At 44.2% G+C, this 20,457-nt stretch overlaps 1 protein-coding gene across 1 annotated transcript in view; it reads right to left on the minus strand.

Moving 5' to 3' along the window:
- The window catches only part of LOC126237477 (solute carrier organic anion transporter family member 4A1), a 1,087,525-nt gene that overhangs the window by 321,160 nt on the left and 745,908 nt on the right, over nt 1-20,457 (minus strand). Inside the window, exon 6 of the mRNA XM_049947621.1 lies at nt 13,666-13,831. Coding sequence (XP_049803578.1) covers nt 13,666-13,831 — 166 coding nt within the window. The remainder of the gene's footprint in view (nt 1-13,665; nt 13,832-20,457) is intronic.

Raw genomic sequence — 20,457 nt, forward strand, 5'->3', positions numbered from 1 at the left:
ATTCCCTCTCGCCATGGGCTGCCAACGATGCAACATTTCGCTCTTCAGCTAAAAACTTTAAGAAACGTAAAGAGAGATGAAACAAATAGGATTAAAAGAAGAAAGGTTATAGAGGTTTCTTCAAGGTAGATAAAAGGACGCATTTTGTTGGCGTTTTCATTAAAGAATGAAAATTTTGATTTTATTTGTTGTGCTATTAAGATAGGATGAAAATAGAAAATATATATTTTTAAAACACGTTGCAAAAATGATGACGTACTCCTAAAACGGTACTGCACTTTCGCTAAAAAGCATGAAGGACATGTACTCGGGAAAAAATGGATTTATGGTGTGGAAAATGTGTTCTACGAGGCGTTTCCTTTTTAAAGTAAGTACCGTCTCGAAATAAAAATAAAACAAGTAGACCTTTCTAAGCAATTTTATTTTTGCATGATATCCTGTACTTTACTCTTCTTTTCTACATAATTCGCACCAATTTAAGGCACTTATCGTACAACCAGCTCTAGAATCCCATCCTCATAGAAACATGGCGCCTGATGAGGCAACAATTGCTTAGGCCGGTATTACACTATCAAATTTCTTTATCAAAGATTTGATCAAAGATGTGATCCAATATTCCGTCCAATATATTTGACAAAGATCTTTGACGTAGCGCTACAAGGGGTATTACACTGTCATCAAATTTTTCGTCAAAGTTCAAGATGGCTGAAAACAACTTGTTATTAACCGCAGCAGTTCTACGTACACCAATTGCATTGTGTGCACATGCGGAAAAGAAGTGGGGGGAAAAAATGGAACCATACATACGAGGTTGACAGTCTTAAAAGTCCTGGGATTACAACTTGATAATAAATTCAGTTGGGAGGAGCACACCACAGAACTTCAGAAACGCCTTAACAAATCTGTATTTGCAATTCGAGTGTTAGCAGACATAGGCAACATAAAAATGAAAAAGCTTGCATACTTTCATTCCATAATGTCATATGGGATAATATTTTGGGGTAAATCTTGAAGTCAAACAAAAGTTTTCAAGGTCCAAAAGCGTGTAATACGTATTATTTGTGGAGTAAATTCACGGACCTCCTGCAGAAACCTCTTCAAAGAACTGGGTGTACTAACTACTGCCTCTCAGTATATTTACTTCTTAATAAAATTTGTCGTAAATAATATATCTCTTTTTCCAACAAACAACTCAGTTCATACATACAATACCAGGAACAAAAATGATCTGCACAAGGACTTAAAAGCACTTACTTTAGTTCAAAAGGGGTCCACTACTCAGGAACACTCATCTTCAATAATTTGACAGGAAACATAAAAAATTTAGTTAGAAATAAAGATCAGTTTAAAACGAGCCTGAAAGACTTACTACTGGCCAACTCCTACTCCATTGGCGAAATTTTTTTCAGCTTAAAAAAATCGACATGTTCCACATCCACGAGGATCTCCTCAGCACGGATCTATGGAACGAAAAACTAATCTAATCTGGGTGAAGCCGTGGGTTTTACGACGACACGATAAAAGCATTCAACAAAACTTGTTACGTGAGCTTACAGTGGAAGACGTCAAGTCGTACATCAATTACTTAAGAATGTATGAGCATACATTTCTGTATGTGCTCAATGACGTGTATCCTCATATCACAAAGCACAATATTCACTTAAGAACTGCTACATCTTCAGAAGACAGGCTCACTATAACACTCCGATTCCTTGCTACAGGAGAGGGTTATGTTAGGTTAGGTTAGGTCTCCAATCTTCTTAATCTATTTTTGTATTCAGGGTGCCTCACGTTGTAAAGCGCCTCATCAGCTTCAGACATCTCTATTAATTCTGTAGTTGTCGGCACACACCAATTGTATTTACCGGCAATGATTATAAAAACACTACAGACGACAGAACGCTGCAGCGATGCTAGCGCTCCGCGTGGTAACATATCGCATTGCAGTGAACAGAAGACAAGCGATTTCTTTGATCAAATATACAGCCTCGGCCTAGATTTGATGAAATATTGGACGACATTTGTCAAAGATCCCTATTACACTATCAAATATCTTTGACTAAGATATTGGACAAAGATATTGGACAAAGAAATTTGATAGTGTAATACCGGCCTTAAGAAACACTTCTTGAGTACGTTTATCACATAACGTCGAAAGCGTCTGTTCTCGCTCGCTTTTTCATCAACATTCTGCACCAAATTGTCAGTGGTGACTGAAAGTCACCCACTTCGTTTATCATCATGCACATTCGTTAGGCCATGTTAGAAAGCTCTCACCTATTTCCGCACCATCCCATTGCTCAAAATGTTTTCTCCATACACTTCACCGATCTGAGGATGAACTTAGCCGCTTTCACGCTTTTAGCACTAACAAAACGAATCACAGCGACTATTTCATAGTCGGCGGGGTTCTCAATCGGAGCAGGCATTTCAAGCGCTCGCAAGCAAACGTAAATACGCCGAATATTGGTGCGAATTGTGTATAAAAGTAGATGAAAGTACAGGCCTCCACGGAAAAATAAAATTGTTAAAGAACTCGACTTGTTTTATTTCTACTTAAAAACCACATCTCGTATAAGATGGAAGAGTGTTATCGTTGCCGTTGTTGCCTTCAGTCCGAAGATTCGTCTGTTGCAGCTCTCAACACTATTCTATCCTGTGCAGGCCTCTTCATCTTCGAATAACTACTGCAACTTCTGAATCTGCTTCTTTATTCATCCCTTGGTATCTCTCTACGATTTTTAGCCCCCACACTTCTCTCCAAAACTAAACTGGTGATCCCTTGATGTCTCAGAATGTGTCCAACCAACTGATTCCTTCTTATAGTCAGATTACGCGACAAATTTCTTTTCTCTCCAATTATATTCAATAGCTCCTCATTAGTTACGTGATCTACCCACCTAGCCTTCAGCATCTCACAAGCTGCGACATTGTCGCGAATAAAACAGTGACCCGAATATAGAATAAATTTCTTTTACTTTAAGTGTATGGTCAGAAACTTTTTGACAACAGATTACCGGTTTCGGTCTATAATGACCATCTTCAGACCTGCAGCAAAATATGGGAAAACATAAATACACTATCGGATTCTCTACAGCTTAAAACATTAAATAGGCCGTAGTGAAAAGTACTACTGACATACATACACATTTGTGCGCTTTAAGTATGAAAAGGCATACCTGTTCTATAAAAACATGTCCTAATGTGTTGCAGCCATAGTGGCATCGTCAAATGTTAAATGTAAAATCAGCGCCAGCATCGTCAAATACACTCCTGGAAATTGAAATAAGAACACCGTGAATTCATTGTCCCAGGAAGGGGAAACTTTATTGACACATTCCTGGGGTCAGATACATCACATGATCACACTGACAGAACCACAGGCACATAGACACAGGTAACAGAGCATGCACAATGTCGGCACTAGTACAGTGTATATCCACCTTTCGCAGCAATGCAGGCTGCTATTCTCCCATGGAGACGATCGTAGAGATGCTGGATGTAGTCCTGTGGAACGGCTTGCCATGCCATTTCCACCTGGCGCCTCAGTTGGACCAGCGTTCGTGCTGGACGTGCAGACCGCGTGAGACGACGCTTCATCCAGTCCCAAACATGCTCAATGGGGGACAGATCCGGAGATCTTGCTGGCCAGGGTAGTTGACTTACACCTTCTAGAGCACGTTGGGTGGCACGGGATACATGCGGACGTGCATTGTCCTGTTGGAACAGCAAGTTCCCTTGCCGGTCTAGGAATGGTAGAACGATGGGTTCGATGACGGTTTGGATGTACCGTGCACTATTCAGTGTCCCCTCGACGATCACCAGTGGTGTACGGCCAGTGTAGGAGATCGCTCCCCACACCATGATGCCGGGTGTTGGCCCTGTGTGCCTCGGTCGTATGCAGTCCTGATTGTGGCGCTCACCTGCACGGCGCCAAACACGCATACGACCATCATTGGCACCAAGGCAGAAGCGACTCTCATCGCTGAAGACGACACGTCTCCATTCGTCCCTCCATTCACGCCTGTCGCGACACCACTGGAGACGGGCTGCACGATGTTGGGGCGTGAGCGGAAGACGGCCTAACGGTGTGCGGGACCGTAGCCCAGCTTCATGGAGACGGTTGCGAATGGTCCTCGCCGATACCCCAGGAGCAACAGTGTCCCTAATTTGCTGGGAAGTGGCGGTGCGGTCCCCTACGGCACTGCGTAGGATCCTACGGTCTTGGCGTGCATCCGTGCGTCGCTGCGGTCCGGTCCCAGGTCGACGGGCACGAGCACCTTCCGCCGACCACTGGCGACAACATCGATGTACTGTGGAGACCTCACGCCCCACGTGTTTAGCAATTCGGCGGTACGTCCACCCGGCCTCCCGCATGCCCACTATACGCCCTCGCTCAAAGTCCGTCAACTGCACATACGGTTCACGTCCACGCTGTCGCGGCATGCTACCAGTGTTAAAGACTGCGATGGAGCTCCGTATGCCACGGCAAACTGGCTGACACTGACGGCGGCGGTGCACAAATGCTGCGCAGCTAGCGCCATTCGACGGCCAACACCGCGGTTCCTGGTGTGTCCGCTGTGCCGTGCGTGTGATCATTGCTTGTACAGCCCTCTCGCAGTGTCCGGAGCATGTATGGTGGGTCTGACACACCGGTGTCAATGTGTTCTTTTTTCCATTTCCAGGAGTGTAGTTCTCCTATAGTTCCACTGGAGCGCTGACTTTCACTTCACTCTTCTTACGACCAGGCATCAACAACTAAAAAGAATTACAAATTATTGGGTTATTTCATAAAACTCTTTAAAATACTTTCAACATTTCCCAGCCCTGTCAGCAGCTGTATAAATATTAATTTTTAATTTTGAAAACCAACAGCCTCAGTTGCAAAATTTACCCAACCTTCTTCAGAATAACAGTAACTACTGTCTTTCCATAGTGGACATCGTCAAGCTAGAACTACAAATCCACAAATTATCGTCAGACTGTAAAAACTTATCTGGAACTGCCTCGGCCCCACTTCGCGACCGCGATTCGGTAGCCACGAGTGCTGCACTGGAACTGGCCGTAGCGTCATGAGGCCCGCCTAAGCGGACACAACACCTTGCGCCTTCGCATAAACTGTGAGATGGGTACTTGCTGGGACAAGACGCGAACCTAACTCCTGACCTTGAATTTACTGTTGTTGTTGTTGTTGTCTTCAGTCCTGAGACTGGTTTGATGCAGCTCTCCATGCTACTCTATCCTGTGCAAGCTTCTTCATCTCCCAGTACTTACTGCAACCTACATCCTTCTGAATCTACTTAGTGTATTCATCTCTTGGTCTCCCTCTACGATTTTTACCCTCCACGCTGCCCTCCACCAGTAAAGTGAAATAAAATAAAAGAAAGGTACAGCTGAAGAAAAGGGCGTATATGTTATCCTGTGCAGAACGTACTTAGATCGACTGTCTTAACATTTATGAATTATTTGTTGGTCATGATATGAGGAAGACATCACGTTCTTACAACGTATGGCCTGTATAGGAAAATTTTGTGCTTAAGCATGAAGTTTAATCACCTAAAAACAACTTAGGAGTGGGAAGGATAATATAAAGCCACCGTCGTCATTATTATGACTAGGTCTAAAATTTTTTTTTTCTTTTTTTTTTTTTTTTTTTTAGATGTAAATGTTAAGCATTTGCTTAGCTATGGTTACAATGCATGAGCATCCTACTGACTTAGCACACAAAATGGTCATGAATGAACTTATGAACAAGTCTACATCTAATCTGTAACATCCGGCAATACGGGCCATTTGTAGTTTTAGCTTGATGATATCCACTATGAACAAACGGTAGTTACTTTTATTCTGAAGAAGGTTGGGTTATCCCGACGGAAACCTAGGTGAATCTAGGTAAATTTTGCAACTGAGGCTGTTGGTTTTTAAAATTAAAATTAATCTTTAAAATACAGTTCCATTTTCCACCATCGCTGTATTACGACCACGGTCGCTTATTTTATGCGATCAGTTGACTTCGGTGATGCTTGTTTTTTCAAGAGCTTACTCCTACCCTCGTAATTTACACAATTTTTTATTGTTACTGTTATTTCATTTCCTCTCGCCATGGGCTGCCAACGATGCAACATTTCGCTCTTCAGCTAAAAGCTTTAAAAAACATAAACAGAGATGAAACAAATAGGATTAAAAGAAGAAAGGTTATAGAGGTTTTTTCAAGGTACATAAAAGGACGCATTTTGTTGGCGTTTTCATTAAAGAATGAAAATATTGATTTTATTTGTTGTGCTATTAAGATAGGATAAAAACAGAAAATATATATTTTTAAAACACGTTGCAAAAATGATGACGTACTCCTAAAACGGTACTGCACTTTCGCTAAAAAGCATGAAGGACATGTACTCGGGAAAAAATGGATTTATGGTGTGGAAAATGTGTTCTACGAGGCGTTTCCTTTTTAAAGTAAGTACCGTCTCGAAATAAAAATAAAACAAGTAGACCTTTCTAAGCAATTTTATTTTTGCATGATATCCTGTACTTTACTCTTCTTTTCTACATACTTCGCACCAATTTAAGGCACTTATCGTACAACCAGCTCTAGAATCCCATCCTCATAGAAACATAGCGCCTGATGAGGCAAAAATTGCTTAAGAAACACTTCTTGAGTACGTTTATCACATAACGTCGAAAGCGTCTGTTCTCGCTCGCTTTTTCATCAACATTCTGCACCAAATTGTCAGTGGTGACTGAAAGTCACCCACTTCGTTTATCATCATGCACATTCGTTAGGCCATGTTAGAAAGCTCTCACCTATTTCCGCACCATCCCATTGCTCAAAATGTTTTCTCCATACACTTCACCGATCTGAGGATGAACTTAGCCGCTTTCACGCTTTTAGCACTAACAAAACGAATCACAGCGACTATTTCATAGTCGGCGGGGTTCTCAATCGGAGCAGGCATTTCAAGCGCTCGCAAGCAAACGTAAATACGCCGAATATTGGTGCGAATTGTGTATAAAAGTAGATTAAAGTACAGGCTTCCACGGAAAAATAAAATTGTTAAAGAACTCGACTTGTTTTATATCTACTTAAAAACCACATCTCGTATAAGATGGAAGAGTGTTATCGTTGCCGTTGTTGCCTTCAGTCCGAAGATTCGTCTGTTGCAGCTCTCCACACTATTCTATCCTGTGCAGGCCTCTTCATCTTCGAATAACTACTGCAACTTCTGAATCTGCTTCTTTATACATCCCTTGGTATCTCTCTACGATTTTTAGCCCCCACACTTCTCTCCAAAACTAAACTGGTGATCCCTTGATGTCTCAGAATGTGTCCAACCAACTGATTCCTTCTTATAGTCAGATTACGCGACAAATTTCTTTTCTCTCCAATTATATTCAGTAGCTCCTCATTAGTTACGTGATCTACCCACCTAGCCTTCAGCATCTCACAAGCGGCGACATTGTCGCGAATAAAACAGTGACCCGAATATAGAATAAATTTCTTTTACTTTACGTGTATGGTCAGAAACTTTTTGACTACAGATTACCGGTTTCGGTCTATAATGACCATCTTCAGATCTGCAGCAAAATATGGGAAAACATAAATACACTATCGGATTGTCTACAGCTTAAAACATTAAATAGGCCGTAGTGAAAAGTACTACTGACATACATACACATTTGTGCGCTTTAAGTATGAAGAGGCATACCTGTTCTATAAAAACATGTCGTAATGTGCTGCAGCCATAGTGGCATCGTCAAATGTTAAATGCAAAATCAGCACCAGCATCGTCAAATATATATAACAACAAATGCAGGAGTCATCCTGTCAGCAGCACTACTGTTCAAAACAAACTGCCGTACTGTAGCCACAAGATGTTTGTGTTGTAAGTTCACCAAAAAATGGTTCAAATGGCTCTGAGCATTATGGGACTCAACTGCTGAGGTCATTAGTCCCCTAGAAGTTAGAACTAGTTAAACCTAACTAACCTAAGGACAGCACAAACATCCATGCCCGAGGCAGGATTCGAACCTGCGACTGTAGCGGTCTTGCGGTTCCAGACTGCAGCGCCTTTAACCGCTCGGCCACTTCGGCCGGCTGTAAGTTCACCAGATGTCGCTAATGTCGGCATATACAAGTCTTCAGACTTTACCGATTGTATCCCCCCTTTATTTTACGTTGTTCAGTTAATCATTGAAGACTTGTGTATGCCTACAGTAGCAGTGCGCAGACATGCGCACAACAGTAATCTGCTGTAATGCACTGCTTGACTTAAGTTAAAATATCTGAAGTTCCACAACACTTATGTGACTCCCCCACTTCTGATGCAGAGGGAGACTTTTGCCTCTCAGCCTCTTCAGATGCTGGATGAGCTGAGGATGGGATGATGGATTTGATATCGCTCGTGCTATGAATAGTATTGCAGTTGTCATTTATACTGGAGATAAGGAATTCGATGTTACACTAGGCACAGGCTTCTCAGCGTGTAAGACAGGTGACAGTTTCAGTTGATGATCTTTTTAACATAATACCTAACTCAACAACTGCAAAGAAGTACTGATTTAATATACAGAAAAAGACTGCACTATACAAACACGAGCTCGATGAAGTTATTTTGTGTATTCACGTAAGAGAACTGGTCAGGAAATGCTGGGCAGATGTTGGCTGTCTGTAAACTGAGCTCATGGAGGGGGAAGCTGCCTTTCCCAGAAGCACGCTGCGGCTCCAGTACAGGATGACTGAGAATCAGTTTCCACTCAGAGTGCAGAAATTTACGTCAACGTATTTCTTGCGTTAGTACAGGGTGATTCAAAAAGAATACCACAACTTTAAAAATGTGTATTTAATGAAAGAAACATAATATAACCTTCTGTTATACATCATTACAAAGAGTATTTAAAAAGGTTTTTTTTCACTCAAAAACAAGTTCAGAGATGTTCAATATGGCCTCCTCCAGACACTCGAGCAATATCAACCCGATACTCCAACTCGTTCCACACTCTCTGTAGCATATCAGGCTTAACAGTTTGGATAGCTGCTGTTATTTCTCGTTTCAAATCATCAATGATGGCTGGGAGAGGTGGCCGAAACACCATATCCTTAACATACCCCCATAAGAAAAAATCGCAGGGGGTAAGATCAGGGCTTCTTGGAGGCCAGTGATGAAGTACTCTGTCACGGGCTGCCTGGCGGCAGATCCATCGCCTCGGGTAGTTGACGTTCAGGTAGTTACGGACAGATAAGTGCCAATGTGGTGGCGCTCCATCCTGCTGAAATATGAATTGTTGTGCTTCTTGTTCGAGCTGAGGGAACAGCCAACAAATGCTTGCTGGATGCGTGCTACATTTTCATCACTCGTTCTCGGCCGTCCAGAACTTTTCCCTTTGCACAAACACCCATCCTCTGTAAACTGTTTATACCAACGTTTAATACACCACCTATCAGGAGGTTTAACACCATACTTCGTTCGAAATGCACGCTGAACAACTGTCGTCGATTCACTTCTGCCGTACTCAATAACACAAAAAGCTTTCTGTTGAGCGGTCGCCATCTTAGCATCAACTGACGCTGACGCCTAGTCAACAGCGCCTCAAGCGAACAAATGTACAACTAAATGAAACTTTATATCTCCCTTAATTCGCCGACAGATAGTGCTTAGCTCTGCCTTTTGTCGTTGCAGAGTTTTAAATTCCTAAAGTTGTGGTATTCTTTTTGAATCACCCTGTATTACTACTAACTCATATCTGTATTCCATATAATGTTAACGCACAATGGATAAAATGAGCAATCCATGGTCACGTGTGCACACTGCATCGCCAGTCATTCATATTGTAAGGCGAGCTGCGGAAGAGTCGGTATAACTGTGTGAAACGCTCCGTAGTTGCTTCTTGTGACGTAGTGGGGCAGATTGGTGAATCAATGCTCGCTCTTCAGTTTGCAAACCTCTAAAGTAGGGAGGTGCATGAAAATAGTCCAGCGACCTACCTTCCCCCGCACTCTTACATTCCACTTCCACCCCCCTGTTAGGCCGCCAGAACCAAATTTATCCCTTAATAAGGCTCTACAGCACATAGACGCCGAACACACACTTAATGTTTGTTCACAACCCAATTCATTGAACACTAAACATTAGTTCCATACTGCTAGTCCTCCGATTAGCTGTGGTCGTCTAGTCGTTAGGACACTGTTTGTCACGCTGAAGGCGTTGGGCCGTGCGGCGTGGCCGCGCGGTTTGAGGCGCCATGACACGGATTGCGCGGCCCCTCCCGCCAGAGGTTCGTCCTCCCTCGGGTATGTGTTTGTCGGTGTGTTGTTCTTACAAGGGAACCTCCCCATCGCACCCCCTCAGATTTAGTTATAAGTTGGCACAGTGGATAGGCCTTGAAAAACTGAACACAGATCAATCGAGGAAACAGGAAGAAGTTGTGTGGAACTATGAAAAAATAAGCAAAATATGCAAACTGAGTAGTCCATCCGGAGATAGGCAACATCAAGGATAATCCGAACCCAGGAACACCGTGGTCCCGTGGTTAGCGTGAGCAGCTGCGGAGCGAGAGGTGAAAATTTTTTCTTTATTTTCGCAAAGTTATGATCTGTCCGTTCGTTCATTGACGTCTCTGTTCACTGCAATAAGTTTAGTGTCTGTGTTTTGCGACCGCACCGAAAAACCATGCGATTAGTAGACGAAAGGACGTGCCTCTCGAATGGGAACCGAAAACATTTGATCGCAAGGTCATAGGTCAATCGGTTTCTCCACAGGAAAACACGTCTGATATATTCTATACGACACTGGTGACAGCATGTGCGTCACATGACAGGAATATGTTGTCGATCCACCTAACTTGTACACTTGGCGAATGGGTAAAAAGATTCTTCTACATTGCCTGATTTAAGTTTTCTTGTGGATGTCAGAATTATTCCCAAAAAAGTGATGAAACATAAGAGTTTGTCACATAAACTGCAACAAATGAATCCAACAGTTTCACAGTCGCACGCTTTTCCCTGTGCTCTGAAAAAACATATGGTTTTAACGTTTTCAAATTTTTCCGTGTGTATACCCTCAAATCCTGCACATATCCAAGCAAATCTGAACATGTCCTGGAATTTTGGAGAGCGAAGTTGATTATATGTGAGTGCCTGAACTTTGATAATAATAAAAAGTTTACGCTCGGAGAAAGATTTGAACCAAAGACCTCTCGTTCCGCGGCTGCTCACGCTAACCACGGGGACTACGGCGCTGTTGACCTCAGATTATCCTTGATGTTGACTATCTTCGCATGGACTACTCAGTTTGGATATTTGCTTATTTTTTCATAGTTCCACACAACTTCTTCCTGTTTTCTCGATTGATCTGTGTTCAGTTTTTCAAGGCCTATCCACTGTGCCAACTTGTAACTAAATCTGAGGGGGTGCGATGGGGAGGTTCCCTTGTTAGCACAAGTTAGTTTTATTTAGCGGAAGTAGTATGTAAGTCTAGGGAGCGATAACCTCAGCAGTTTGGCCCCTTAGGAATTAACACACAATTATACCATTAAAACACTATTTTCAATGAAAATAAGTCACTTTTTTGAATAATTATGTTTTATTCCATGAACCGGTTTTCGAAACTTTTCAGGTTCATCTTCAGATGCATCTGCACAGAAGAAGATGGTCAAATGGCCGGTGAGTCTTAATTTATATATATATATATATATATATATATATATATATATATATATATATATATAAAAAATTAAGACCACATACATGCAATTACCGTGAACCAGTTATAACGTATCGAAAACATCACGTGACTTACACAGCTTAACTGAAAAGCCCGATACCAATACATGTAGCCAAAATTTCTACCAGTGGCAGTAATTATCGAAGTGTTGAATCAAAAACATCACTTGATCTATCTAGATCGATCTTATCAGCACGTTACCAACACAGAGATCCACAATTCGATAACAATAAAGAAAACAAAAAAAAACAATACTAATATATAAAGCCAAAAAACGAAACTAACAGGAAGCGTGACAACAGAAACAAATCATACGATGGAATCAAGCGAATAAATAATGTGTTAACATCACTATAGCACAGAGAGAGCCTCGATTTCTCTAAGCAAGTAGCGCACAGTAGAAGAACGTTATAATCGATACGGAGATGAGCTCGTTAAGAGCTTCCAATTCCACATACATTGTTGTCACTGTTTTCTTTTGTTATTAGAAGAACGAAGATAACGTTTAAGCTGTGACGTCACCCGTCACAACATCACTACGTCACGGCTCAACTTGCCGAGACCCACGAGAAAGACAGGACGGGGCGTATGAATCACAGCACGTGACGCTGCAGGTTTTAAGAATGCCAGCAGCCGTCCCCGGCGGGAAGCGAGTAACTACGTCAGAGGAGTTCAATAATTATTAACTGTGCGTTTAAATGCATGCAAGCTGTCGATTGCACACGACAAAGTTAAGAACTTTAGTGGATACCTTTTCATTGACATATTGATTTCCCGTGGGCCCTGTGCCGAGTGTTCAAGAAGTATGGCGCACAACGCGACTAATGTGATGTCACAAGTTCGTTGCTGGGCCTTATTTCTCGTGGGGGTCAACTTGACCCGAAATTTTCAAAGCCAGTAGTTAATCGGCAGATTACCAGAAATTATGCCAATGTCCTGGGTTCAATTTCAGAACTCCATGTAGTGCCTCTGGATATGTGATGCTGTTTATGGTCATCCGTCCATCGAGAGGAGTTGGCTATGTGTTGGCACTTCACCTTCTCGCTTCATCACACAACAGAGATTTCAGACTATATACACACCCAGTGCGGTCAACTACACTCAACTGATATACTTAAGATACAATTCTAACAGACCGTCTGGGAAAGGGTCATCGTGAGCGTAGCGAGGAAACCTTTCCCAGTCGGGTGTCTGAACAACACAACTGAAGACTGAGGGCACAGTGACCAATTTCAATATAATGAACAAGAAAAACCGTGTGGGCCATTCTTTGCTTTCATTTACGGTCATTCAGGTTACTCTCGTGCTCTTACGGGAATCGGCAGTAAAGCAGCAAGTAATGAGTGTAATGGGTAGGGGCACTATGAGTATAGTGCGGGACAAGTGAATGTGGGTCTCATGGGAGGCGAGCCAGAGATAAGTCCCTGCAGTCGCACTATCCTCGGTAGCTCGGATGGATAGAGCGTCTGCCATGTAAGCAGGAGATCCCGGGTTCGAGTCCCGGTCGGGGAACACATTTTCAACTGTCCCCGTTGACTTATATCAACGCCTGTATGCAGCTAAGGGTATTCATTTCATTGTAATCCCATTTTTCTTGCAATCGTCCTGTTAGATCCAAAACTTAGTTTTAAGACCCCGAGACATATGTTCCTACTTTCGCCACGGGAACGGATGACATCATGTTCGCCATTCTGAAATCCTTGTGCGGTGTTTGAGGGCTTGGCATGAAGACATTAGCGCAAGTCCACAGGAGATCCCAAACATTCTCGTTTATCCGAAATTTCTTCCATCACTAAGACTCGAAGCGGTTACCTCCACCTCCCAGTCAGGTGCCACCGCACAGGCGACCTGGCTAAGGGCGGGGGATGTTTGTACCTGCCGCAAACGTCACTGCGTACTAAGAGTGTGCAGATGAGCATTTGTTCTGTAGGAGGCAGCGACTCACCCAGGTAGACGGAGGACATCTTCTTGGAGACGTTCTCGTCGATGAAGGTGACGCCGAGCGTGTAGAGCGGCGAGGCGCCGGCCCCGTGCAGCAGCTGTCCCAGCAGGAACAGCCACACGTACGACGACAGGTGCTCCGACTCCGCGGACTGCTCGCGGCACGACCCCTGGAAGCGAACGGCACGTCCCGTATCGCACACACACACACACTCAGCGCTGTTTCTAGAATAGCGACGGAAAGCGTCACATTTGACAAACATACGGTGGTTCAAATGGCTCTGAGCACTATGGGACCCAACTTCTGAGGTCATCAGTCCCCTAGAACTTAGAACTACTTAAACCTAACTAACACACACCCCCATGCCCGAGGCAGGATTCGAACCTGCGACCGTAGCGGTCTCGCGGTTCCAGACTGTAGTGCCTAGAATCGCACGGCCACTCCGGCCGGCATACGGTGTCCACTGGAATGTAACTGCCTCTGTCAAACAGTATTGTAGAACACGATACGAGAACCTAATATCCAATCCTATTAAAAAAAAAAGAGTGATAACTTTGAGAGGTGGTCTAACTCATCGAAATAAGAAACTTAAGTCCAATAAACATGGGTCCAGAAAGGCATAATTTCCGAGATAAGCTTGTGTTAATAGGAAGAGCACCGAGCGAGGTGGCGCAGTGGTTAGACACTGGACTCGCATTCGAGAGGACGACGGTTAAATCCCGCGTCCGGCCATTCTGATTTAGGTTTTCCGTGATTTCCCTAAATCACTCCAGGCAAATGCCGGAATGGTTCCTCTGACAGGGCACGGCCGACTTCCTTCCCCCATCCTTCCCTAATCCGATGAGACCGATGACCTCGCCGTCTGGTCTCCTTCCCAAACAACCCAACCCCCCAACCCCAATAGGAAGAGCAGCACGACGCTTGGTTGCTGATATTAGCACAGTCGTTACAGTGGCGCGCTCCGTCAAATGAGTCGACAGGGTATTATGAAGTCTTACTTACAGTACATAATGTCACGTAGAGGAAGGTCTAAGTAGATCAATGACGAACACTAACTTCACTTAACGATGGTTTATTCAGCACTTGCACATACAAGAGCGCGGAGCGATCTACCTCCGGCCAGAACACATACGGTATACAGGGTGGTCCATTGATCGTGACCGGGCCAAATATCTCACGAAATAAGCTTCAAACGAAAAAACTACAAAGAACGAAACTCGTCTAGCTTGAAGGGGGAAACCAGATGGCGCTATGGTTGGCCCGCTAGATGGCGCTGCCATAGGTCAAAGGGATATCAACTGCGTTTTTTTAAATGGGTACCCCTAATTTTTAATTTCATATTCGTATAGTACGTAAAGAAATATGAATGTTTTAGCTGGACCACTTTTTTCGCTTTGTGACAGATGGCGCTGTAATAGTCACGTACGTGGTATCACGTAACATTCCGCCAGTGCGGACGGTATTTGCTTCGTGATACATTGCCCGTGTTAAAATGAACCGTTTACCAATTGCGGAAAAGGTCGATATCGTGTTGATGTATGGCTATTGTGATCAAAATGCCCAACGGGCGTGTGCTGTGTATGCTGCTCGGCATCCTGGACGACGTCATCCAAGTGTCCATACCGTTCGCCGCATAGTTACGTTACTCACGGAAACAGGAAGTGTTCAGCCACATGTGAAACGTCAACCACGACCTGCAACAAATGATGATGCCCAAGTAGGTGTTTTAGTTGCTGTCGTGGCTAATGCGCACATCAGTAGCAGACAAATTGAGCGAGAATCGGGAATCTCAAAAACGTCGGTGTTGAGAATGCTACATCATCTTCGATTGCACCCGTACCGTATTTCTATGCACCACGAAATGCATGGCGATGACTTTGAACGTCGTGTACAGTTCTGCCACTGGACTCAAGAGAAATTACGGGACGATGACAGATTTTTTGCATGCGTTCTATTTAGCGACGAAACGTCATTCACCAACAGCGGTAACGTAAACAGCATAATATATGCATTGTTGGGCAACAGAAAATACACGACGGCTGCGACAAGTGGAAGATCAGCGACCTTGGCGGGTTAATGTATGGTGCGGAATTATGGGAGGAAGAATAATTGGCCCCCATTTTATCCATGGCAATGTAAATGGTGCAATGTATGCCGATTTCCTACGAAATGTTCTACCGATGTTCTGCAAGATGTTTCACTGCATGACAGAATGGTGATGTGCTTCCAACATGATGGATGTCCGGCACATAGCTCGCGTGCGGTTAAAGCGGTATTGAATAGCATATTTCATGACAGGTGGATTGGTCGTCGAAGCACCATACCAAGGCCCGCACGTTCACCGGATCTGACGTCCCCAGATTTCTTTCTGTGGGGAAAGTTGAAGGATATTTGCTATTGTGATCCACCGATAATGGCTGACAACATGCGTCAGCGCATTGTCAATGCATGTGCGAACATTACGGAAGGCGAACTACTCACTGTTGAGAGGAATGTCGTTACACGTATTGCCAAATGCATTCAGGTTGACGGACATCATTTTGAGCATTTATTGCATTAATGTGGTATTTACAGATAATCACGCTGCAACAGCATGCGTTCTCAGAAATGAAAAGTTCACAAAGGTACATGTATCACATTGGAACAACCGAAATAAAATGTTCAAACCTACCTACGTTCTGTATTTTAATTTAAAAAACCTACCCATTACCAGCAGTTCGTCTAAAATTGTGAGCCGTATGTTTGTGAATATAACAGCGCCATCTATCACAAAGCGAAAAAAGTGGTCCAACTAAAACAGTCATATTTCTTTACGTACTACACGAATATGTAATAATAAATGGGCGTTCCTATCTAAAAAAAAAAAACGCAGTTGATATCCGTTTGACCTGCGGCAGCGCCATCTAGCGGGCCAACCATAGCGTCATCTGGTTTCCCCCTTCAAGCTAGACAAGTTTCGTTCTTTGTAGTTTTATCGTTTGATGCTTATTTCGTGAGATATTTGGCCCGGTCACGATCAATGGACCTCCCTGTATATAGAGCTACAGAACATTCCAGTACAATCATTCTTGCCATTTGTGGATAGGCCTACTCGAACCGAATATAGAAATTAAAATGTTTCATTTGAGGTGAATTTTCAACTCACGACCCTCCATGCAACAATCTAGTATCATAACCACTACACTACGGCGACTGCGCTACTTGACTTCTTTGCGACATTACTCCCTCCTTAAGAGAACAGCGTCTCGGTGTTACATCCCCCTAGTCCGGGAACGAGTCATCGGTCCTGCATACTCCGACTCCCGATTAATATTCGCCCTGGCGGTGACCTTCCTTAGAACTTCCCTTGTCGCTACGTTCTCCGGTACCTTTCCTCTTGTTGCCCGTCGCTGGAGCTTCGAGTTTACCCTGGGTTGCAGGATCCTTATAGGGCTTCAAGACGACGAAAGATCAGAGATACGGTCCACGAGCTTCGAATGTGTCGGGGTCGAAATCTTCAACTTCATACAGGGTGTTTCAAAAATGACCGGTATATTTGAAACGGCAATAAAAACTAAACGAGCAGCGATAGAAATACACCGTTTGTTGCAATATGCTTGGGACAACAGTACATTTTCAGGCGGACAAACTTTCGAAATTACAGTAGTTACAATTTTCAACAACAGATGGCGCTGCAAGTGATGTGAAAGATATAGAAGACAACGCAGTCTGTGGGCGCGCCATTCTGTACGTCGTCTTTCTGCTGTAAGCGTGTGCTGTTCACAACGTGCAAGTGTGCTGTGGACAACATGGTTTATTCCTTAGAACAGAGGATTTTTCTGGTGTTGGAATTCCACTGCCTAGAACACAGTGTTGTTGCAACAAGACGAAGTTTTCAACGGAGGTTTAATGTAACCAAAGGACCGAAAAGCGATACAATAAAGGATCTGTTTGAAAAATTTCAGCGGACTGGGAACGTGACGGGTGAACATGCTGGAAAGGTAGGGCGACCACGTACGGCAATCACAGAGGGCAACGCGCAGCTAGTGCAGCAGGTGATCCAACAGCGGCCTCGGGTTTCCGTTCGCCGTGTTGCAGCTGCGGTCCAAATGACGCCAACGTCCACGTATCGTCTCATGCGCCAGAGTTTACACCTCTATCCATACAAAATTCAAACGCGGCAACCCCTCAGCGCCGCTACCATTGCTGCACGAGAGACATTCGCTAACGATATAGTGCACAGGATTGATGACGGCGATATACATGTGGGCAGCATTTGGTTTACTGACGAAGCTTATTTTTACCTGGACGGCTTCGTCAATAAACAGAACTGGCGCATATGGGGAACCGAAAAGCCCCATGTTGCAGTCCCATCGTCCCTGCATCCTCAAAAAGTACTGGTCTGGGCCGCCATTTCTTCCAAAGGAATCATTGGCCCATTTTTCAGATCCGAAACGATTACTGCATCACGCTATCTGGACATTCTTCGTGAATTTGTGGCGGTACAAACTGCCTTAGACGACACTGCGAACACCTCGTGGTTTATGCAAGATGGTGCCCGGCCACATCGCACGGCCGACGTCTTTAATTTCCTGAATGAATATTTCGATGATCGTGTGATTGCTTTGGGCTATCCGAAACATACAGGAGGCGGCGTGGATTGGCCTCCCTATTCGCCAGACATGAACCCCTGTGACTTCTTTCTGTGGGGACACTTGAAAGACCAGGTGTACCGCCAGAATCCAGAAACAATTGAACAGCTGAAGCAGTACATCTCATCTGCATGTGAAGCCATTCCGCCAGACACGTTGTCAAAGGTTTCGGGTAATTTCATTCAGAGACTACGCCATATTATTGCTACGCTTGGTGGATATGTCGAAAATATCGTACTATAGAGTTTCCCAGACCGCAGCGCCATCTGTTGTTGAAAATTGTAACTACTGTAATTTCGAAAGTTTGTTTGCTTGAAAATGTACTGTTGTCCTAAGCATATTGCAACAAACGGTGTATTTCTATCGCTGCTCGTTTAGTTTTTATTGCCGTTTCAAATATACCGGTCATTTTTGAAACACCCTGTAAGTAACATCAGACATTTGTCTTCAACCTTATAAGGTCCAAAGTAGCGCCTGAGGAGCTTCTCAGAGAGACCAGCCTTCTGAACAGGAGTGAAGATCCAGACGAGGTCACCAGGCTGGTAGACAACAGGGCGGTGGCTCGCGTCATAACTTCGGCGATCGTTTTCTTGAGCCTGCCGGGTGTGGGAGTCGAGCTAACTGCCGAGGTTCCGCAGCTCTGGTTAACACCTGGCCGATGTAGTCGTCGTCCACGTCATCAGGATGTAACAGAAACACAGTGTCCATCGTCGTAGTCGCCTCACGCCATGCACCGGGAAAAATGGCGTAAATCCTGTGGTATCTTGTTTGGCGGTGTTGTAGGCAAACGTCACGAAAGGTAGCACCCCATCCCAGTGGCTCTGCTCAACATTGTCGAACACTGATAGCATGATGGCCATGGTCTTATTAAGGCGTTCAGTAAGCCGCTTTGTTTGCGGATGGTAGGCAGTCGTCATGTGATGAATAATGTTGCACCGACAGTTTATCTCTGTCACAAGATTCGATTGAAAAACTTTCCCTCGATCCGTAATTAACGAACTTGGGACACCATGTTTTAATGCAATGCCTTCTACGATGAATTTGACTACCTCGAATGCTTCGGCTGTTTTCACGGCTTTTGTAATGGCATATCGAGTCAGATAATCAGCGCAAACAATAACCCATCTATTGCCACCATCAGACGTTGGAAATCGTCCGAGGAGGTCAATCCAACACGCTGGAAAGGCGTTACGGCTGGTGGAATTGGTATTAAGTAGTCTACAGTGGGTTGTTTGGTTGGAGTCGTGTTGTAGGCTACGTTAGTTTTTGTAGTGTTTGTGTGCCTTATTGTACAGTACTGCCAACTAACTCTGCGTACGGATCATGGTGTTCTACCTTCTCCCAAACGCGGATTCACTTACGTGTTTGTTGTTATTGCGCTGTTTGTACGTACAAATTCCACTCTTCCACCACTTGTCAGCAATGGAAGCCACGTACTCGACAAGTGAAATGGCGTATACGATATTCTGCTATTGTTTACCAAGTGGGCGTAGCCTGCGAGCCCCTGTGCTGAGAAACATTCACAGCGCAGAGTGCCTCTGATAAGTGGTTCGGCAGACTTTTCCAGCGCCTGAGGGACATAGGTACCCTTGCACCTCGGAAGACTGCCAGTGGAGGGCCCCGCATAGACCGCAATCATGATATGGAGGAGCGTGTGCCACGTTCGATGGAAGAAACCCTTGGAATCTGCGTGCGTCAATTAACAGCGGCAGAAGACGTGTCTCACTCTTTTGTCTGCGGTTATTTCATGAAAATTGTAGTAATCCTATCATCTATAGCGCGTTCAGGACCTAAGGCCACAGGGTCATCAAGGCAGACGTTTAGGGATTACAATCACAAATAACCTAAATTGGAACGATCACGTAGATAATATTGTGGGTAGAGCAAACCAAAGACTGCGATTCATTGGCAGAACACCTAGAAGGTGCAACAGGTCTACTAAAGAGACTGCTTACACCACGCTTGTCCGCCCTATTCTGGAATATTGCTGTGCGGTATGGGATCCGTATCAGGTGCGACTTCCGGATGACATCGAAAAAGTACAAAGAAGGGCAGCTCGTTTTGTATTATCGCGAAATAGGGGAGGTAGTGTCACAGACATGATACGTGAATTGGAGTGGCAATCATTAAAACAAAGGCGTTTTTCGTTGCGACGGGATCTTCT

The sequence above is a fragment of the Schistocerca nitens genome, chromosome 2 (genome assembly GCF_023898315.1).
Source record: "Schistocerca nitens isolate TAMUIC-IGC-003100 chromosome 2, iqSchNite1.1, whole genome shotgun sequence".
NCBI lineage: Eukaryota > Metazoa > Arthropoda > Insecta > Orthoptera > Acrididae > Schistocerca > Schistocerca nitens.